Raw genomic sequence first — 17,833 nt, forward strand, 5'->3', positions numbered from 1 at the left:
TCGGTGGATTCCAGTAGGAATTAGCTAATATTGTGTGCTGCTGATATTATTAACACTGATGAGGTTGAGGATAAGGATGATAATGACATCTTCCTACTGTAGACATGATTAACAACACTGTTAGCTGCCTTAAGCCCATTGGTAGCCTTTTTTTGGGTGGTTGGGTCAAATAAGCCAAACACTTCAGCCACAAAAGTGGCAGTCCCTGTCACTGAAGTGCTTGTTTTGCTAAACTATGCATGTACTTTTTAATATACAAGAGTAGGGTGGGTGGGTGGGACTATGCCATTGTGTGCCACTTTTCATTAGGGGTTTTGCCAAGATTCTGTGTGTATGACAAGCTGTGTACTGTATATTACTGTACTTTACTGGAGCATTCATGTTCTTTTGTATCTTGTAATGCTATCCATCACCAGCTTCTCATCCAGGCATACAGGCCCAGTTTCCTGTAGGTTCTCAGCAAATACAGACTAGTACAATCAAAACATATAATTAATAATTCATTAATTATTCACTTTGACTAGGTTGTTACTCTAGAGCAGTGATTCCCAACCTCGGTCCTCAAGGCACACTAACAGTCCTGGTTTTAGTGTTATCCATGCTAAAGCACAGATGGTTAAACCAAAATAACTGAGGTACTAATTAAGTCACCTGTGCTCAAGTATGGCTATCCTTAAATCCTGAACTGTTAGTGTGCCTTGAGGACCGTGGTTGGGAACCCCTTCTCTAGAGGAAAAAAAGAGAGAGAGAGAATCTTGTAGTGATAAACACTACACTTCCCGGCGCTAATAATATATACCAACAATGTAAATATATAAATATATTACACCTGCTGCAAGTAATCGGGGTCTAGTTAGGACCCTAAATATACAAAGAAAAAAGTCTGAAAACAATAATTACTGCACATGGTGATATATAATTTGCATTTCATACAATTTAAACAGATACAGTATGTCAAGGTTTGCTCTCTATTCAGACACAGGTGGCTTGTTTATGAGTACACCAATAGATAGGTTTAATAACATATGCATGTTTATCCGAACTATACAAACCTGCTTGTTTATTCATCTATACTAAGAGAACATTGCAACATATTCGTTACTACAGTATGTTTTCTAAACAGACACTGAATAGCTAAATTAAGGCTTCCCTGGTGGTAGTAACTCAGCATCTCAATGAGACTTGGACTTTTGATTTTTGTTTTTTTTTATATATACAGCAACAAAGTTCCTTTTACAATGTCCTACATTTACCTGTATGTGTATTTTTATCATATTTGAGATATTATTGTTCTTATGAATTAGGCTGCTATATTAAATGACTGGTTATTTGATTTTAATATATATATATATTTTTACATGCATATGTTTATTAACCTATCTATTGGTGTAGTCATAAACAAGCCTCCTGTGTCTGAATAGAGAGAATGAAATGCAAATTATATATCACTTACACAGTAATTATTGTTTTTAGATTTTTTCTCTAGGTTGTTAAATCCTGAGGAATTATACTCATTTGTATGCTTGTTTTTTAGTAGTGTTTTCTCAGATTAACTTTTTTTTGTTAAATTAACGCTAATCAATCAATTAAGCAATTAATCTCATTTGGATTCTTAGTTTTTAATGGTTTGTTCCATTTATCAAATTCTTTTTTATTTATAGTTATCTTCTGTAATTAAGCAATTAATTAATCAATCACTCAATCAACCCCTTTGGGATTTTGGATGCTTGTTTTGTAACAGTGCTTTCCATTTCTCTAATTTACTTTTTTAATAGTTAAATGATTAACACTAATCAATTAATTAATTCATCAATCAATCAATCAATCAATCAATGCTTTACCTGTCTTCCACTAAATAGTACTCCAACTCCATTTACATGTGCTGGCCACAGGCCTCTGATCTAGTTTTGATTAATGAAAACATTCTACATCATCGTATAGTTTATATTAAACTGACATTCTATGTGCTTCTACAGTGCCAATATGTTTCCTAGATGTTCTTTTTTAAACTGTCATATGTTTGTGTGGCTGCTCTGTTACTTAGTTTCGACAGTCAGCACACCTGAGCCTTTGGACAATATGGGTGAAAAAACTAAAAACATTATTGTGAGCTGTTAGGTGGTCAAAATTGACTGGAAATTACTGGAAATTAATGTTATGGATGTTTATAATACTATAGAAGCAAAAACAAAAACAGTCCAAATTACATTATTTTAGTTGTTTTTATAGATTTAAAAAAAAATCTAGATCCAAAGCACTTGACGATGGTTTTAGCAAGCCCAAAATGAAAACACGGGGGTAAGCATACATCTCTAATTATAATCTGCTATCTGAAATCTGTGTCCCCGGATCTATATTATTACATTCTTGGATTGTATTGTACCCTTTTGCAGAGCATTGTCTATCTTGTTTTTGACATTGTGATTATACTGCAAAACTTGAGTTTAGTTTTACCCCTATTCCACCGACTTGAAAATTATGGGTTATTGCACATGAATGCAAAACAACCCGGGAGTCACCCTGGAATCCTTCCTGGGTACATAGCAGGGTTTTACATGGGAAGGACCTGGGTGAGCTGCAGTGAAAATGGGTAACCCAGGTCGTCCGACCCAGATCCCATTTACAGCATGGGTAGAGCCGCGTTCCGGAGCATGGAGATGACGTAATTTTCAAGCACCGGAATTGCACTCGTGTGCAGTGTGAACAGCACTGATCCTGGAATGACCCAGATAGGTGCCATGGTGGAAAAGAGGTCTGTCCCGGGTCTGACCCGGCTTGAAACAAAGTTCCAAATCCCAGGTCAGACCCAAGACTGTGGTGGAAAAGAGGTATTATATTAGTTTACTGCCTCCTTTTATCACGTTATTTACTGTAATGAATCTGTACATCTAATTAGTCACCTGTGCCTGCATCATCTAGGAATGCAATATTGAATAGGGCCGGGAATGTGTGCCCGGAGCTATTCAATTGGCTGCACTATAAACCCGTGACTAGAGGATTTCTGACTAAACTAGTGCCGCAATGCTAGTTGTGGGCTAAGAGCATAGCTCCCAACACTTTAGTCGGAGATTGCCATTTACCGTGACTAAACAACCCATGTCATTAGACGTAGTAAACTGCATCTCCCGACTTAAGTGCCGGAAGGGATGCAGAAAATGTAATAGCTCCTGGCGCTTATTCCTGGTGCTGTTCAACATCGCATTCAATTGAATTCCCCCCAATGTTTGTCAGTTTAACAAAAGTTACCTTGCTTTCACCTACTGCAATTGCAAAATGTCATCATTTAACAAGCAAATCTCCTGGAATCCATGACAATTGGGTTTTAAGAGTCATTGGTATTTCTGTAGTTTGTTCAGGAGGGAGAAGGATTTCAAAATAGCTTTGAGGATAATACGTTGTAAAATGGATCTGGTAGTAATTTCCTTTCTTTTTCTTTTTCCTAACTCCTAGCAGTAAATTGACTAAAGTGCACGTTTTTAGAAGTGAAGATGTTGCCCATAGCAACCAATCAGATTCGACTTATCATTTATCTAGCACCTTCTAGAAGATAATAGCTTGAATCTGATTGGTTGCTATGGGCAACATCTCCACTTCTATAAACTCTCACTTTAGTAAATATACCCCATGTCTTTGATTTTACAAGATTATGTTGAATATTGTCATATTGCATGTTGCGCTGTGCATAGAGAAAGCATCTTGCTTCATGCTCTATATTTCCTCTTTATGTTACATTGTTGATGAGTAAAGAGACTTAACACTTGAATATATATTTTTTCATTTCTGCAGACTAATAAATCAAACTGCTTGAAGACATTCATGGAGGTCTTTGCAAATCAAACTCATCAAGTTTTCTTGAAAGCAACAGAAAGCAATTTGGCCATCGCCAAGAATATTGATATTTGTATGAAATGCCTGACAACATCATGTACAAAAGTAATGGTAAGTTGTGTACTTCATCCATTTTGTGAAGCTTCACAATACGATAAATGCAGGGGCCTATTAAGAGTGGAGGAGGCCCGTGTTCACTCCCCATCCAAGGCCCCCTCCTCTGTTCCTGACTGCTGTCAGGAAACTGGCAGCAGCAGTAGATTCTGGGCACAAGTCTTGCCTGGAGTCTACTGCACATGCGCTGGTCATCGTGAAAATGGCATGGTAGCCATTTTCCCGGTGATTTGCTACTGTGCATGTGCAAAATGCAAGGAAAATGAATGCGCACCCATTTTCCAGGCGCTTTGTGTAGCGCTACTCCGTGGGACTTCGTAGAGGAAAGTATAAAAAAAAGTATGGGTGCAGGGTGTGCGGTGCAGGCCCCCCTGGACATGGGCGCAGAGAGGGGAGGAGCGGGTATAGTTTACCCAGGCCCAGGCTTGCTAGAGGGGCCTAGCGGGGCCCAGGTCTGGCGTCGCCCCCTCCCCCTTCCTCACAGCAGCTCAGCACACAGCTTGTGCTGGGCTGCAGTGTGAGACTGCTCACGGCTGCTGCAGCAGCCGGAGCAGTCTAATATGGCTGTGGGGGGGAGCGGTCACACAGATCGTGCCACCCTGCTTAACACAAGGCTGGAGGGCTTACAGCGCCCCCCTCCCCAGCGCAGCGATGCTACGCGGCGCTGAAAAAGTGGTTGCTATTTCTCTTTTTTTTCAAGGGGCGTGAGGTGCAAAGGTTGAAAGATGGATGGAGGGAGTGAGAGATGCAAAGGGTTAAAAATGAAAGAAGGGAGTGAGAGATGCAAAGGGTGAGAGATGGAAGGAGGGAGTGAGAGTTGCAAAGGGTGAGAAATGGAAGGATGGTGTAAGGGATGCAAAGGGTGAGAAATGGAAGGAAAGAGTGAGAGGTGAAAAGGGTGAGAGATGAAAGGAGGGAGTGAGAGGTGCAAAGGGTTAGAAATGGAAGAAGGGAGTGAGAGGTGCAAAGGGTGAAATATGGATGGAGGGAGTGAGAGATGCAAAGGGTGAGAGATGGAAAGAGGGAGTGAGCGATGCAAAGGCTGAGTGATGGAAAGAGGGAGTGAGAGGTGCAAAGGGTGAGAGATGAAAGGAGGGATAGAGAGATCCAATGGGTTAGAAATGGAAGGAGGGAGTTAGAGATGCAAAGGGTGAGAGATGGAACGTGGGAGTGAAAGATGCAAAGGGTGAGAGATTGAAAGAGGGAGTGAGAGATGCAAAGGGTGAGAAATGGAAGGAGGGAGTGAGAGATGCAAAGGGTGAGAGATGTAAGAAGGGAGGGAGAGATTCAAAGGGTGAGAGATGGAAAGAGGGAGTGAGCGATGCAAAGGCTGAGTGATGGAAGGAGGGATAGAGAGATCCAATGGGTTAGAAATGGAAGGAGGGAGATAGAGATGCAAAGGGTGAGAGATGGAAGGTGGGAGTGAAAGATGCAAAGGGTGAGAGATTGAAAGAGGGAGTGAGAGGTCCAAATGGTGAGAGATAGAAGGAGGGAGTGAGAGATGCAAAGGGTGAGAAATGGAAGGAGGAAGTCAGAAGTGCAAAGGGTGAGAGATGGAAGGAGGGAGTGAGAGGTGCAAAGGGTGAGAGATGAAAGGAAGGAGTAAGAGGTGCAAAGGGTGAAAGATGGATGAAGGGAGTGAGAGATGCAAAGGGTAAGAAATGGAAGGAGGGAGTGATGGATACAAAGGGTGAGAGATGGAAGGAGGGAGTGAGAGTTTCAAAGAGTGATAAATGGAAGGATGGTGTAAGACATGCAAAGGGTTAGAAATGGAAAGAGGGAGTGAGAGGTGCAAAGGGCGAGAGATGGAAGGAGGGAGTGAGAGGTACAAAGGGTGAGAAATTGAAGGAGGGAGTGAAAGATGCAAAGGGTGAGAGATGGAAGAAGGGTATGAGAGATGCAAAGGGTTAGAGATGGAAGGAGGGAGTGAGAGATGCAAAGGTTGAGAGATGGAAGGAGGGAGTGAGAGGTGTAAAGGGTGAGAGATGGAATGAGGATGTATGAGATGCAAAAGTGAAAGATGGATGAAGGGAGTGTGAGATGCAAAGGGTGAAACATGGAAGGATGGTGTAAGAGATGCAAAGGGTGAGAAATGGAAGGAAAGAGTGAGAGGTGCAAAGGTTGAAAGATGGATGGAGGGAGTGAGAGATGCAAAGGGTTAGAAATTGAAAAAGACAGTGAGAGATGCAAAGGGTGAGAAATGGAAGGATGGTGTTAATGATGCAAATGATGAGAAATGGAAGGAAAGAGAGAGAGGTGCAAAGGGTTAGAGATGGAAGAAGGGAGTGAGAGGTGCAAAGATTTAGAGATTGAAGGAGGGAGTGAGAGATGCAAAGGGTGAAAGATGGAAGGAGGGAATGAAATGCAAAGGGTGAGAGATGGAAGAAGGGAGGGAGAGATTCAAAGGGTGAGAGATGGAAAGAGCGAGTGAGAGGTGCAAAGGGTGAGAGATAGAAGGAGGGAGAGATGCAAAGGGTGAGAGATTGAAAGAGGGAGTGAGAGTTAAAAATGGTGAGAGATAGAAGGAGGCAGTGAGAGATGCAAAGGGTGAGAAATGGAAGGAGGGAGAGATGCAAAGGGTGAGAGCTGGAAAGAGGGAGTGAGAGGTCCAAACGGTGAGATATGGAAGGAGGGAGGGAATGATTCAAAGGGTGAGAGATGCAAAGGGTGAGAAATTGAAGGAGGGAGTGAGAAGTGCAAAGGGTGAGAGATGGAAGGAGGGAGTGAGAGATGCAAAGGATGAGAGATGGAAGGAGGGAGTGAGGGATGCAAAGGGTGAGAGATGGAAGGAGGGGATGAGAGATGGAAAGGGTGAGAGATGGAAGGAGGGAGTGAGAGATGCAAAGGTTGAGAGATGGAAAGAGGGAGTGAGAGGTGCAAAGGGTGAGAGATGGAAAGAGGGAGTGAGAGGTGCAAAGGGTGAGAGATGGAAAGAGGGAGTGAGAGATGCAAAGGGTGAGAGATGGAAGGAGGGGATGAGAGATGGAAAGGGTGAGAGATGGAAGGAGGGAGTGAGAGATGCAAAGGTTGAGAGATGGAAAGAGGGAGTGAGAGGTGCAAAGGGTGAGAGATGGAAAGAGGGAGTGAGAGATGCAAAGGGTGAGAGATGGAAGGAGGGGATGAGAGATGGAAAGGGTGAGAGATGGAAGGAGGGAGTGAGAGATGCAAAGGTTGAGAGATGGAAAGAGGGAGTGAGAGGTGCAAAGGGTGAGAGATGGAAAGAGGGAGTGAGAGGTGCAAAGGGTGAGAGATGGAAAGAGGGAGTGAGAGGTGCAAAGGGTGAGAGATGGAAGGAGGGAGTGAGAGGTGCAAAGGGTGAGAGATGAAAGGAAGGAGTAAGAGGTGCAAAGGGTGAAAGATGGATGAAGGGAGTGAGAGATGCAAAGGGTAAGAAATGGAAGGAGGGAGTGATGGATACAAAGGGTGAGAGATGGAAGGAGGGAGTGAGAGTTTCAAAGAGTGAGAAATGGAAGGATGGTGTAAGACATGCAAAGGGTTAGAAATGGAAAGAGGGAGTGAGAGGTGCAAAGGGCGAGAGATGGAAGGAGGGAGTGAGAGGTACAAAGGGTGAGAAATTGAAGGAGGGAGTGAGAGATGCAAAGGGTGAGAGATGGAAGAAGGGGATGAGAGATGCAAAGGGTTAGAGATGGAAGGAGGGAGTGAGAGATGCAAAGGTTGAGAGATGGAAGGAGGGAGTGAGAGGTGTAAAGGGTGAGAGATGGAATGAGGATGTATGAGATGCAAAAGTGAAAGATGGATGAAGGGAGTGTGAGATGCAAAGGGTGAAACATGGAAGGATGGTGTAAGAGATGCAAAGGGTGAGAAATGGAAGGAAAGAGTGAGAGGTGCAAAGGTTGAAAGATGGATGGAGGGAGTGAGAGATGCAAAGGGTTAGAAATTGAAGAAGACAGTGAGAGATGCAAAGGGTGAGAAATGGATGGATGGTGTTAATGATGCAAATGGTGAGAAATGGAAGGAAAGAGTGAGAGGTGCAAAGGGTTAGAGATGGAAGAAGGGAGTGAGAGGTGCAAAGGGTTAGAAATGGAAGAAGGGAGTGAGAGGTGCAAAGGGTGAGAGATGGAAGGAGGATGTATGAGATGCAAAGGGTGAGAGATGAAAGGAGGGAGTGAGAGATGCAAAGGGTGAGAGATGGAAAGAGGTAGTGAGAGGTGCAAAGGGTGAGAGATGGAAGGGGGGAGACATGCAAAGGGTGAGAGATTGAAAGAGGGAGTGAGAGGTCCAAATGGTGAGAGATAGAAGGAGGGAGTGAGAGATGCAAAGGGTGAGAAATGGAAGGAGGAAGTCAGAAGTGCAAAGGGTGAGAGATGGATGGAGGATGTATGAGATGCAAAGGGTGAAAGATGGATGGAGGGAGAGAGAGATGCAAAGGTTTAGAAATTGAAGGAGGGAGTGAGAGATGCAAAGGGTGAGAGATGGAAGGAGGGAATGAGATACAAAGGGTGAGAGATGGAAGAAGGGAGTGAGAGATGCAAAAGGTGATAAATGGAAGGAGGAAGTCAGAAGTGCAACGGGTGAGAGATGGAAGGAGGATGTATGAGATGCAAAGGGTGAGAGATGGAAGGGGGGAGTGAGAGCTGCAAAGGGTGAAACATGGATGGAGGGAGTGAGAGATGCAAAGGTTTAGAAATTGAAGGAGGGAGTGAGAGATGCAAAGTGTGAGAGATGGAAGGAGGGAATGAGATACAAAGTGTGAGAGATGGAAGAAGGGAGGGAGAGATTTAGAGGGTGAGAGATGGAAAGAGGGAGTGAGAGGTGCAAAGGGTGAGAGATGGAAGGAGGGAGAGATGCAAAGGGTGCGAGATGGAAAGAGGGAGTGAGAGGTCCAAATGGTGAGAGATGGAAGGAGGGAGGGAGAGATTCAAAGGGTGAGAGATGGAAGGAGGATGTATGAGATGCAAAGGGTGAGAGATGCAAAGGGTGAGAAATTGAAGGAGGAAGTGAGAGATGCAAAGGATGAGAGATGGAAGGATGCAAAGGGTGAGAGATGGAAGTAGGAAGTGAGAAGTGCAAACTGTGAGAGATGAAAGGAGGGAGTGAGGGATGCAAAGGTTGAGAGATGGAAGGAGGAAGTGAGAAATGCAAAGGTTTAGAGATGGACGGAGTGAGTGCGAGATGCATAGGGTGAGAGATGGAAGGAGGGAGTGAGAGATGCAAAGGTTGAGAGATGGAAGGAGGAAGTGAGAGGTGCAAAGGGTGAGAAATGGAAGGAGGGAGTGAGAGATGCAAAGGGTGAGAGATGGAAGGAGGGAGTGAGAGGTGCAAAGGGTTAGAAATGGAAGGAGGAAGTGAGAGATGAAAGGAAGGAATAGGAGATGGATGCATGACACGCCCCTGTTTTTAGTGGCCACACCGCTAATGAAATGTAGCCACGCCCCTCATGCAATTTACATACGCCCAATCTATTTTGCACGTGCACACGTTTGTCCGTACTTTAACTTCAAAATTCCCAATTCAACTACTGTGTGGATGTGTACAGTCATGGCCAAAAGTTTTGAGAATGACACAAGTATTGGTTTTCACAAAGTTTGCTGCTTCAGTGTTTTTAGACCCCTTTGTCAGATGTTACTATGGTATACTAAAGTAAAATTACAAGCATTTCATAAGTGTCAAAGGGTTTTATTGACAATTACATTAAGTTTATGCAAAGAGTAAATATTTGCAGTGTTGACCCTTCTTTTTCAAGACCTCTGCAATTTGCCCTGGCATGCTGTCAATCAACTTCTGGGCCACATGCTGACTGATGGCCGTCCATTCTTACCTAGTCAATGCTTGGAGTTTGTCAAAATTTGTGGGTTTTTGTTTGTCCTCCCGCCTCTTGAGTATTGACCACAAGTTCTCAATGGGATTAAGGTCTGGGGAGTTTCCTGGTCATGGACCCAAAATTTTGAGGTTTTGTTCCCCGAGCCACTTAGTTATCACTTTTCCATCATGCTGGAAAAGGTGTTGTTCATCACCAAACTGTTCTTTGGATGGTTGGAAGAAGTTGCTCTTGGAGGATGTTTTGGTACCATTCTTTATTCATGGCTGTGTTGTTAGGCAACATTGTGAGTGAGTCCACGCCCTTGGCTGAGAAGCAACCCCACACATAAATGGTCTCAGGATGCTTTACTGTTGGCATCCTCCTTCACAGAGGGGTGGCAGTTGTTCTGGGATGTGTGTGGTTGGGTTCCTGGTTGGACCTCATGGCGGAGTGTGATGTTGGAGGTGGGGTAAAGTGCTAAAAAAAAATTACACTGGTCACAGGGTAGGGGGAGGAGGAGTGGGGGTGCAAAAAAAGGGCTTTTTACAGGGGGGAGTTGGTTTATAAAACAAGCATTTTTTTATTACTATTAAGAAGGTGTGGGAGGGTACTTTTATTAGGATTTATGACCACTTGGGTGTCTATTGCCAATGGGGGGGGTCGGAATTTATTTTATAATGGGGGCCTATGGACATGGGGAGGTGTGAGACACACCTTTGCCATATTTTTTTTCAGTAAAATATTTAAATGTATTTTTAAAAATACTTTTTAAACTTTAAAAAAAATTTAATTTCTGACCATTTTTCTGGGAAAAATTTGTCAGTTAAGTGGTTAAACACCAATCACTCTTTCTGAAAAAGTTCTTGCATCCAACTTCAAGGACCATAGGTGGATTTAGGGGTAAAGCCGCCCCTATGCACAATATTATTGGATGCCCCCTCTTCACAAACACCATCAGACTCCGTGGTCATGGGCAGTTAAGCATAGCTGCAAAGCCACCTAGCAGCAGTAACATAGACATCATAATAGTCACTGCTGGTCCGAAGTTAAAGCAGCTCTGCAGACAGTAGCCACAACCTCTCCCACACCTCCTACATGCAAACCGTAGTACCCAGAAAGACAGATCTTTTTATTTTTATTTAAATAACAGAGAAAGTCTTGTCACTGTCTCTGCAGTGAGACCACCCCGGCCCTGATTGGAGCTGCAGCACATGCACATAGTATCCTCAGATAGAGAGCTTTGAGCAGCTTAGCTCTCTGCACTGGATACAGATAGTTGAGGAAGCTGTTGCGCATGGCCAGTAGCAGCAGCTCCGCTCACGTGCCATGTTATGGGACTCTAGCCACAGCGGAGAGCCTCCTCCTCCTCAGCCCTTGGTATGTGTAAATACTGTATGCTGTGTGTTCGTATGTATGTATGCTCTGTGTGTGTATGTATTCTATGTATGTGAGTGTGTATGCTGTGTGTGTATGTATGCTATGTGTGTTTGCGCATGTTACAGTATGTGTGTGTATGTATACTGTATGTGTATGTATGCTCTGTGTGTGTAAGCTGTGTGTGCATATATTCTATGTATGTGAGTATGTATGTTGTGTGTGTATGCATGCTATATGTGTTTGTGTATGTTACAGTATGTGTGTGTATGCATGATATGTGTGTGTATGTATACTGTGCATGTATGTATGCTATATGTGTGTATGCTACGTGTGTATGTAAGCTAGGTGTGTGTGTGTGTGTGTGTGTGTGTGTGTGTGTGTGTGTGTGTGTGTATGTATACTGTATGTGTGTGTGGGATGCGGTCAATATCCCAACCGCGGGGATTCCATCACTCAGAATGCTAGGCACTAGGGGAGGCCTAGGGACTAGGGGGGGAGTGTTAGGGTTAGGTACTAGGGGAGAAGTTTAGGGTCAGGCACCAGGGTGTATGTTTGCTATGTGTGTTTGTATATGTTACAGTATGTGTGTGTATGTATGATATACGTGTGTGTGTATGCTGTATGTGTATGTATGCTATGTGTGTGTATGCTATGTGTCTGTATGCTATGTGTGTATTTGTGCTACGTGTGTGTGCACGTAAGCTGTGTGTATATATACTGTGTGTATGTATACATGTATGTGTATGCTATGTGTGTGTATGTATGTGTGTGTGTGTGTGTGTGTGTGTGTGTGTGTGTGTGTGTGTGTGCAGAATGTGGCCAATATCCCGACCGCAGGGATTCCGGCTATCAGAATGCTAGGCGGGAAGGTTAGGCACTAGGGGCGAGGGTTAGGCACTAGGGGGGAGGGTTAGGTTTAGGGTGCAGGGAGAGGGAGGTTAGGTTTAGGCACCAGGGAGGGAGGGTTGGGGTAAGGAGAGGGGGAGGGTTATAATACTGACCAACAAAGCATTATTAGCAGCATGTTCCTGGAGCTGAGGCACCTGTACATATTTCCGCAGCCTCCATGCATAGAACATGGCAATGAGCAATATCCTCTTTGCACAATGTACCCTGTATTTCCTGGGCTTTCTGTTAAGCTTCATTGCTTTGGTGCCCATGTCCAAGAACAGTGCTGACTTCCGTGGGAGGTGCCTCCTATTCACTGAGGGCATGTGGGTGAGCGGGAACATCATGCTGGAGGATCAGTGTACAGATGGACATCAGAATCTGATGGTTACTAATCATCGATGTTTTGTTCCGATGGTAGTGTTTTGACCATTTAATGGTGGCAGTCCAATGTTTGCCACCATCAAATAGAAATAATTTGATAGTGTTTCCGATGGTTCTTTATTTCTTTTAAATTCCTGATAACTATGCCTCTTCCTGACTACTGTGTCTGCATCAGGGCATCTTCATGGGTTTATTGGAGGATGCCTCCCACTCTCTGTCTGCCTCAGATGTCACTCTGCTCAGTCCCTAGCTCTCTCCCTCCTCTAGGCTGCTGCTAAGCAATAGAAGACATTGCTATCTCCAGTCAGTACGCAGTAAATGAGTAAGGAAATATTAATCTGAGTGTCTACACATATGATATGGGAGTGGGGAAAATCTTTTTAGGGTATCTCACCAGCATTTTGCAGCCATCTTTAAGTTGGCCATCTTGGATGCAATTCTGATTGTTTAATTGGGAAGGTAGTCATGTGACATATCAAACCAATGCAGAATGTCATAAGAAAAACAATGATGTTCTTATTTTAATGTATCTTTGTCAGATTTTGAGAGACTGCCAAAAACTCATCCCAAATCCTTTATTTGCAAACACAACCTACAGTATTAAACCCACATCAATTGGTTTTTATTCCTAATACTACACAGACATGACACTTACTAAGGTGTTTAAAGGACACTACTTGCTTCTAATTCACCTGGACCTCTCAGCTGCAGGGCTGGCTCTACCGTTAGGCAGCTGCCTAGGGACGCCGGGATCTGGTAGGTGCCACAGAGTCTGCCGATCACAATATAAGGATGTCTTGTTGTACTAAATGCAGGTGGTGGCTGTGGAACTACGATGATGTCTCCTCACTTTCACCTGATGGGCTAGACTAGAGAGTGGGTATTGGTGGCGGTTCAGTAGGCTGCATTTTTGACTAGGGTGCCGAGAAACCTTGCACCAGCCCTGCTCTTCTGCATTTAATACTATCACCCACTGCTCATAGAAATGTTTCAGGCCACTGTCCTAGCCTGTTTCTCATCCTACTTAAAAAAGCAATCTTTCAGTGTGTGCCCCTGGGTCCCCCTCTCTCTGCCTGATACATTAATCTGTTGGAGTACCATAAGGTGTGATCCTAAGCCCTCTGTAACATAAGAGGGCATTGCCTCACATGAAATCCCTACAGGGGTGTGCCCGCTCCCGGATGTTAGAGCCTGCCTGCACTGAGCTGAGTGCTGCAGGAAAATGTCACACAGCAGCACCCAGCCGCTGTCTCTAAGGTGGAGCTGGCATCTTGGTGCCACCCCCCGCTGACTGTGAAACCCAGTGCGGACTGCACCCCAACCCCCATGGCAACTCCACTGTACATCCTTATATTGTGATGGGCAGACTCTGTGGTGCCACCCAAATCCCGGTGCCCCTAGGCAGCTGCCTATCAGAAGATGATAGCGTTAAATCAGAAATTTTTTCACAGATATTAGAAAACTAACTTTTTGGAGAAAACTCTTTAATTAGTGTGTCATTGAAGCCATCACATCTCGGGGAATAGGATCTCTGGGCTCTATGAGTGGATTAGCCCACTCTAATGCTTTTCTTCTAAAATTTTGGAGAAGAAGCCCCACTAGTAACACCACATGATGGATCCGACTTCACTAAAGTGTCATATTGCTTAATTAACGCGGTATACTGGGTAAAGTCGCCATTGAAAATAATAGGTGCTGGAGCATGTGATGATTATAAAATTGCTAAGTCAGAACTAGAAACACTAGACTCTGTTGGAACTTGAGAAGACAAGTCGTGGCAAATACCAGCATGGGAAGACTCTATTGACATGATTGAATTAGTGCTACACAAGCAGTTGTTCTCAGAGATGGGATGCTCAAAAGATATTCTTTTGTTGGTTGAGCAGTGAATTAATTCAAACAAACGATCAATATCCAAAATTTTGGTCCCTAGATTCTTTGTTTTTTCTCACTTGGATTCACCGCCTTCACAGCCCATGATGAGATAATTAGTCTTACTGCTAATATTCCCAGTAATCTTGCCTCCATAGCTCTCAATTAGCAACTTAGCTTCATCTTTCTTCATAGCCTCCAAAGCTCCTGTGATCGTAACTGACAACCCTTCTAGGCAATTATCTGCTCCTTTAGGAATTTGTTTGGTTCTTAGCACTGGTGAGAATTTGTCTTTGAAAGAAGATGATGGAACAGACTCCTTAAATATAGATTTAGAATTTTCCCCTTTCTGAAACGTAGATACTTCAGAGAGACAAGGGCTCTTGACTCGAATAGTCACACCACTAGGGAGCTCCTTCTTAGACATAAAACTTGAAATCTCTTCCTGAGACATAATACTTGAAAACCCCTCTGGAGGTGTGGAACTTGTAACCCCTTCCTGGGGTTGAGAACTAGAAATTCCCTCTGGGGAAACAAAACTTGAGACCCCCTCCTGGGGTGAAAAAGTTAGAAACTTGAAATCCCCTCTTGGGGTGAAAAACTCGAGACCCCTTCCTGGGGTGAGAAACTTGAGTACCCCTCCTTGGGTGCTAAACTTGAAATCCCCTCTTGGTGTACAAAACTTGAAGTAACAGAAATGAATAGGAGTATTGAAATTTCCACTAGAAACTTCAGTGCAGCGTACCCTTACTGGTGCCGAAAACTCAGGTAGGACTCTGGTCTTAGGCAAGTCAAGTTATTCCTTTGAAGGTGACAGCTCGATTGCTCCTTCTGTCGTAGTGACATCAGACCCCCCTTCAGTGGACAGTAAAATAGTTGTCCCTCCAGAACCTACTGAATCACAAATGTTCTTGGCACAGGGTATGGAACAAACTTTGTCAGGATTAGGACCTGAACCACAAGAAACTCATGCCTCTTTGAATTTTCTTATCCATAGTGGACTTCCTCTCCTCACCTGCAACTAGAGATACTGGAATCACCGATGGCTGATGGGAAGAACCAAAAGTGCAGACATTGGGGGTCTCACTTTTTTCACCATTTGTCGGTGGACGAAGAACACAGTTTTTAATAAAGTGATTATCATAACCACAGTATAAGCAAAGATGCGATTCCCGGTGTCACTAGCATTGAAGCTCAGTGAGTTTAGGGCGCAGGAAACTCTGATGCCTCACTTTATCTCGCTTGGGGAAGATGTTAATAGAATCAGAGGTGACACTTGAAATTTGGGAATAACTTGAACAATTTTGGGGAGGAGACAGTGAAGTTGTTCTAGTAACTGGGAGAAACTCGTGAGACGGGCAAGGTCACTGGTATTAGTTAGTTGTAAGGTCAGAGGGTCAGAGGACACTTGAAAGATGGACTGGAAGACTCCGAAAAATGTTCTGCTGTAGGTGAAGATGAACCTTGTCTGAATAAACAGACACAGGAGACTTCCCTGGTGGGACTTGTAAAGAAACTGAAAATAGTGTAGAAAGAGCAGAACAATTTTTTTTTTATTTGACCAGAAAGTTCTTGCTGTTGTTATCTCATGAGTTGCAGACTTGTCTCATGAGCTTCCACTTGAGAAAGTAATCCAAAGAAACTTGCTTTATCCCTTAACCCGGCAGCTTGTATGTTGTTGGGCCTGTTCAAACTGGCACTAGGAACAGCTCTTTTGAGGTTGAGAACCGGGGGCTTAGGATAGAGAAGAAATAAGTGATGGGGGTGACAGTAACTAGGTCTCCTAGTTGTGGCCAAAGCCAGGATTGGCTAGACCTGCCTAGAGGCGCGGAGTATAACTCTTTGGTAGTTTTCTCCAGTGACCCCTGCAATTGGGACTTGGTTTTCGCTCCACCAAGTGAGCAGGTTGCGGCCCTCTGGACAGGTACCTGGGAATGACAGAACACCATAAATAATACTGAAATCACTAAAACTGGGAACACTAGAAATAACACAAGGATACTGGGAATTAAATAACACTTGAAAGGCAATGACCCTCAAAACACTAGGAAGGGATGATCCAGAGCTAGACTTGCAAAGGAAGACACAGGGAATATAACCACTAAGGTGCACTTGGGACATACAGAAGTTCTTGACACAGACTAAGATCCGGGTAATGAGTACGCAGAAGAATTCCAGATATAGGATTGTGTACTGAGTGCACGGTGAATCCACATGCTAATTAGTGTACTGAGGCCCTGATTCAGAGCCGGACGCTCTTTCAGAGCGCTCACTCTGAATCAAGGCAGCATTTTTTTTTTCAGAGCCGGCCTCCTGGCCGCTCGCTAAGCTGTGGGTGACCATTGTGACCATCAGGCTTGCGACGAGACCCTTGTGGTAGGGTCTCATCCATCGCAAGCCCCAGTGAGCTTCCGGCTCTAATAGAGCTGGAAGCTCACTACTGAGGCCGCCCCCAAACACAGGCGTTCCTTTGGGAATCCTTCCGATTGGCCATCCACCCCCCTGCCCGCCTCCAAAACAGGGTGAGGGTCAATCACAATCGACAGCCGCCCCTTTCTTTGCGAGACCCGTAGCGACGGAGGGCCCATTGCTGGCTGGGTCTCGCGCATGCGCAGAGGGAGACCATGGGCCAACTTGCGAGCACTGTGCGCTCATGAGCGGGTCTGAATCAGGCCCTCAGAGCACTGTGAATCCAGACACATTGTAGTGTACTGAGGGCCTGATTCAGCAAGGAACGCACTCGGCCGATGTTTCCACACTGTGCATTTGTATGCATTGCAATGCGCATGCGCCTACTAGCAATTGCGATGGGATCTGCAAATGCAGAATCTATTCAGTTCCCATCGCAGAGTGATTGACAGGAAGTGCCGTTTGTGGGTAGTGATGGGGGGTGGTCAGGTGAACGCAGGTGTGCCAGTGTGTTGCATCGCCGTTGCAGGGGCATGGTGCATAAATTATCCACTGCAATACCATACGCAGCCTAAGGCCTCAGAGCATGTGCTGAAGTTAGCAATTCCTGAGTGACGTCTGACCTGCCTTAACTGTGTGTATGGGTCCGATGTTACTCGATGTTACCGATTATTTTGCTATATTGCCAAGCATTTCACTGCTAATATAATCAGGCCCTGAGTGTACTGTGAATCCAGATGCAATTTAGTGAACTGAGGACCTGATTCAGACCCGCTCGCTAGCGCTATGCACTCACCAGCGGGTCAATGGTAGCCCAGTGCGCATGCGCACGACGGAGCCGGCTCCGTCGTGCGCATGCACGAGACCCGGATAGCGACGGGCAATCCGTCGCTCTGGGTCTCGTACCAAAGGGGGCGTGCTGTCGATGTTGAGTGACAGCACGCCCCCTTTGGTGGGCGGGCCGGGGGCATGGCTGCCCAGACAGAACGCCTACCGTCTGGTGGCGGCCCCACTGACATCACTTGTGAGAGCCGAAAGCACTCTGGGGCTTGCGGCAACGAGACCCTACCACAAGGGTCTCGTCGCAAACCCGATGGTCGTGATGGTCTTGACCATCACGACCATCATCATGGCCGCTCGCTATAGCTGTGTATGGTCACCCACAGCTATGCGAGCGTCCAGGAGGCCGCTCTAAAAAAC

General features: G+C 44.9%; 1 protein-coding gene across 1 annotated transcript in view; it reads left to right on the plus strand.

The window, feature by feature from the left end:
* LOC148526398 (uncharacterized) overlaps window positions 1–17,833 on the plus strand; it is a 63,151-nt gene that overhangs the window by 29,516 nt on the left and 15,802 nt on the right. The window contains exon 3 of the mRNA XM_088470392.1: window positions 3,787–3,939. Coding sequence (XP_088326518.1) covers window positions 3,787–3,939 — 153 coding nt within the window. The remainder of the gene's footprint in view (window positions 1–3,786; window positions 3,940–17,833) is intronic.

Source organism: Taudactylus pleione, unplaced genomic scaffold, assembly GCF_031769625.1.
Source record: "Taudactylus pleione unplaced genomic scaffold, aTauple2 ptg000099l, whole genome shotgun sequence".
NCBI lineage: Eukaryota > Metazoa > Chordata > Amphibia > Anura > Myobatrachidae > Taudactylus > Taudactylus pleione.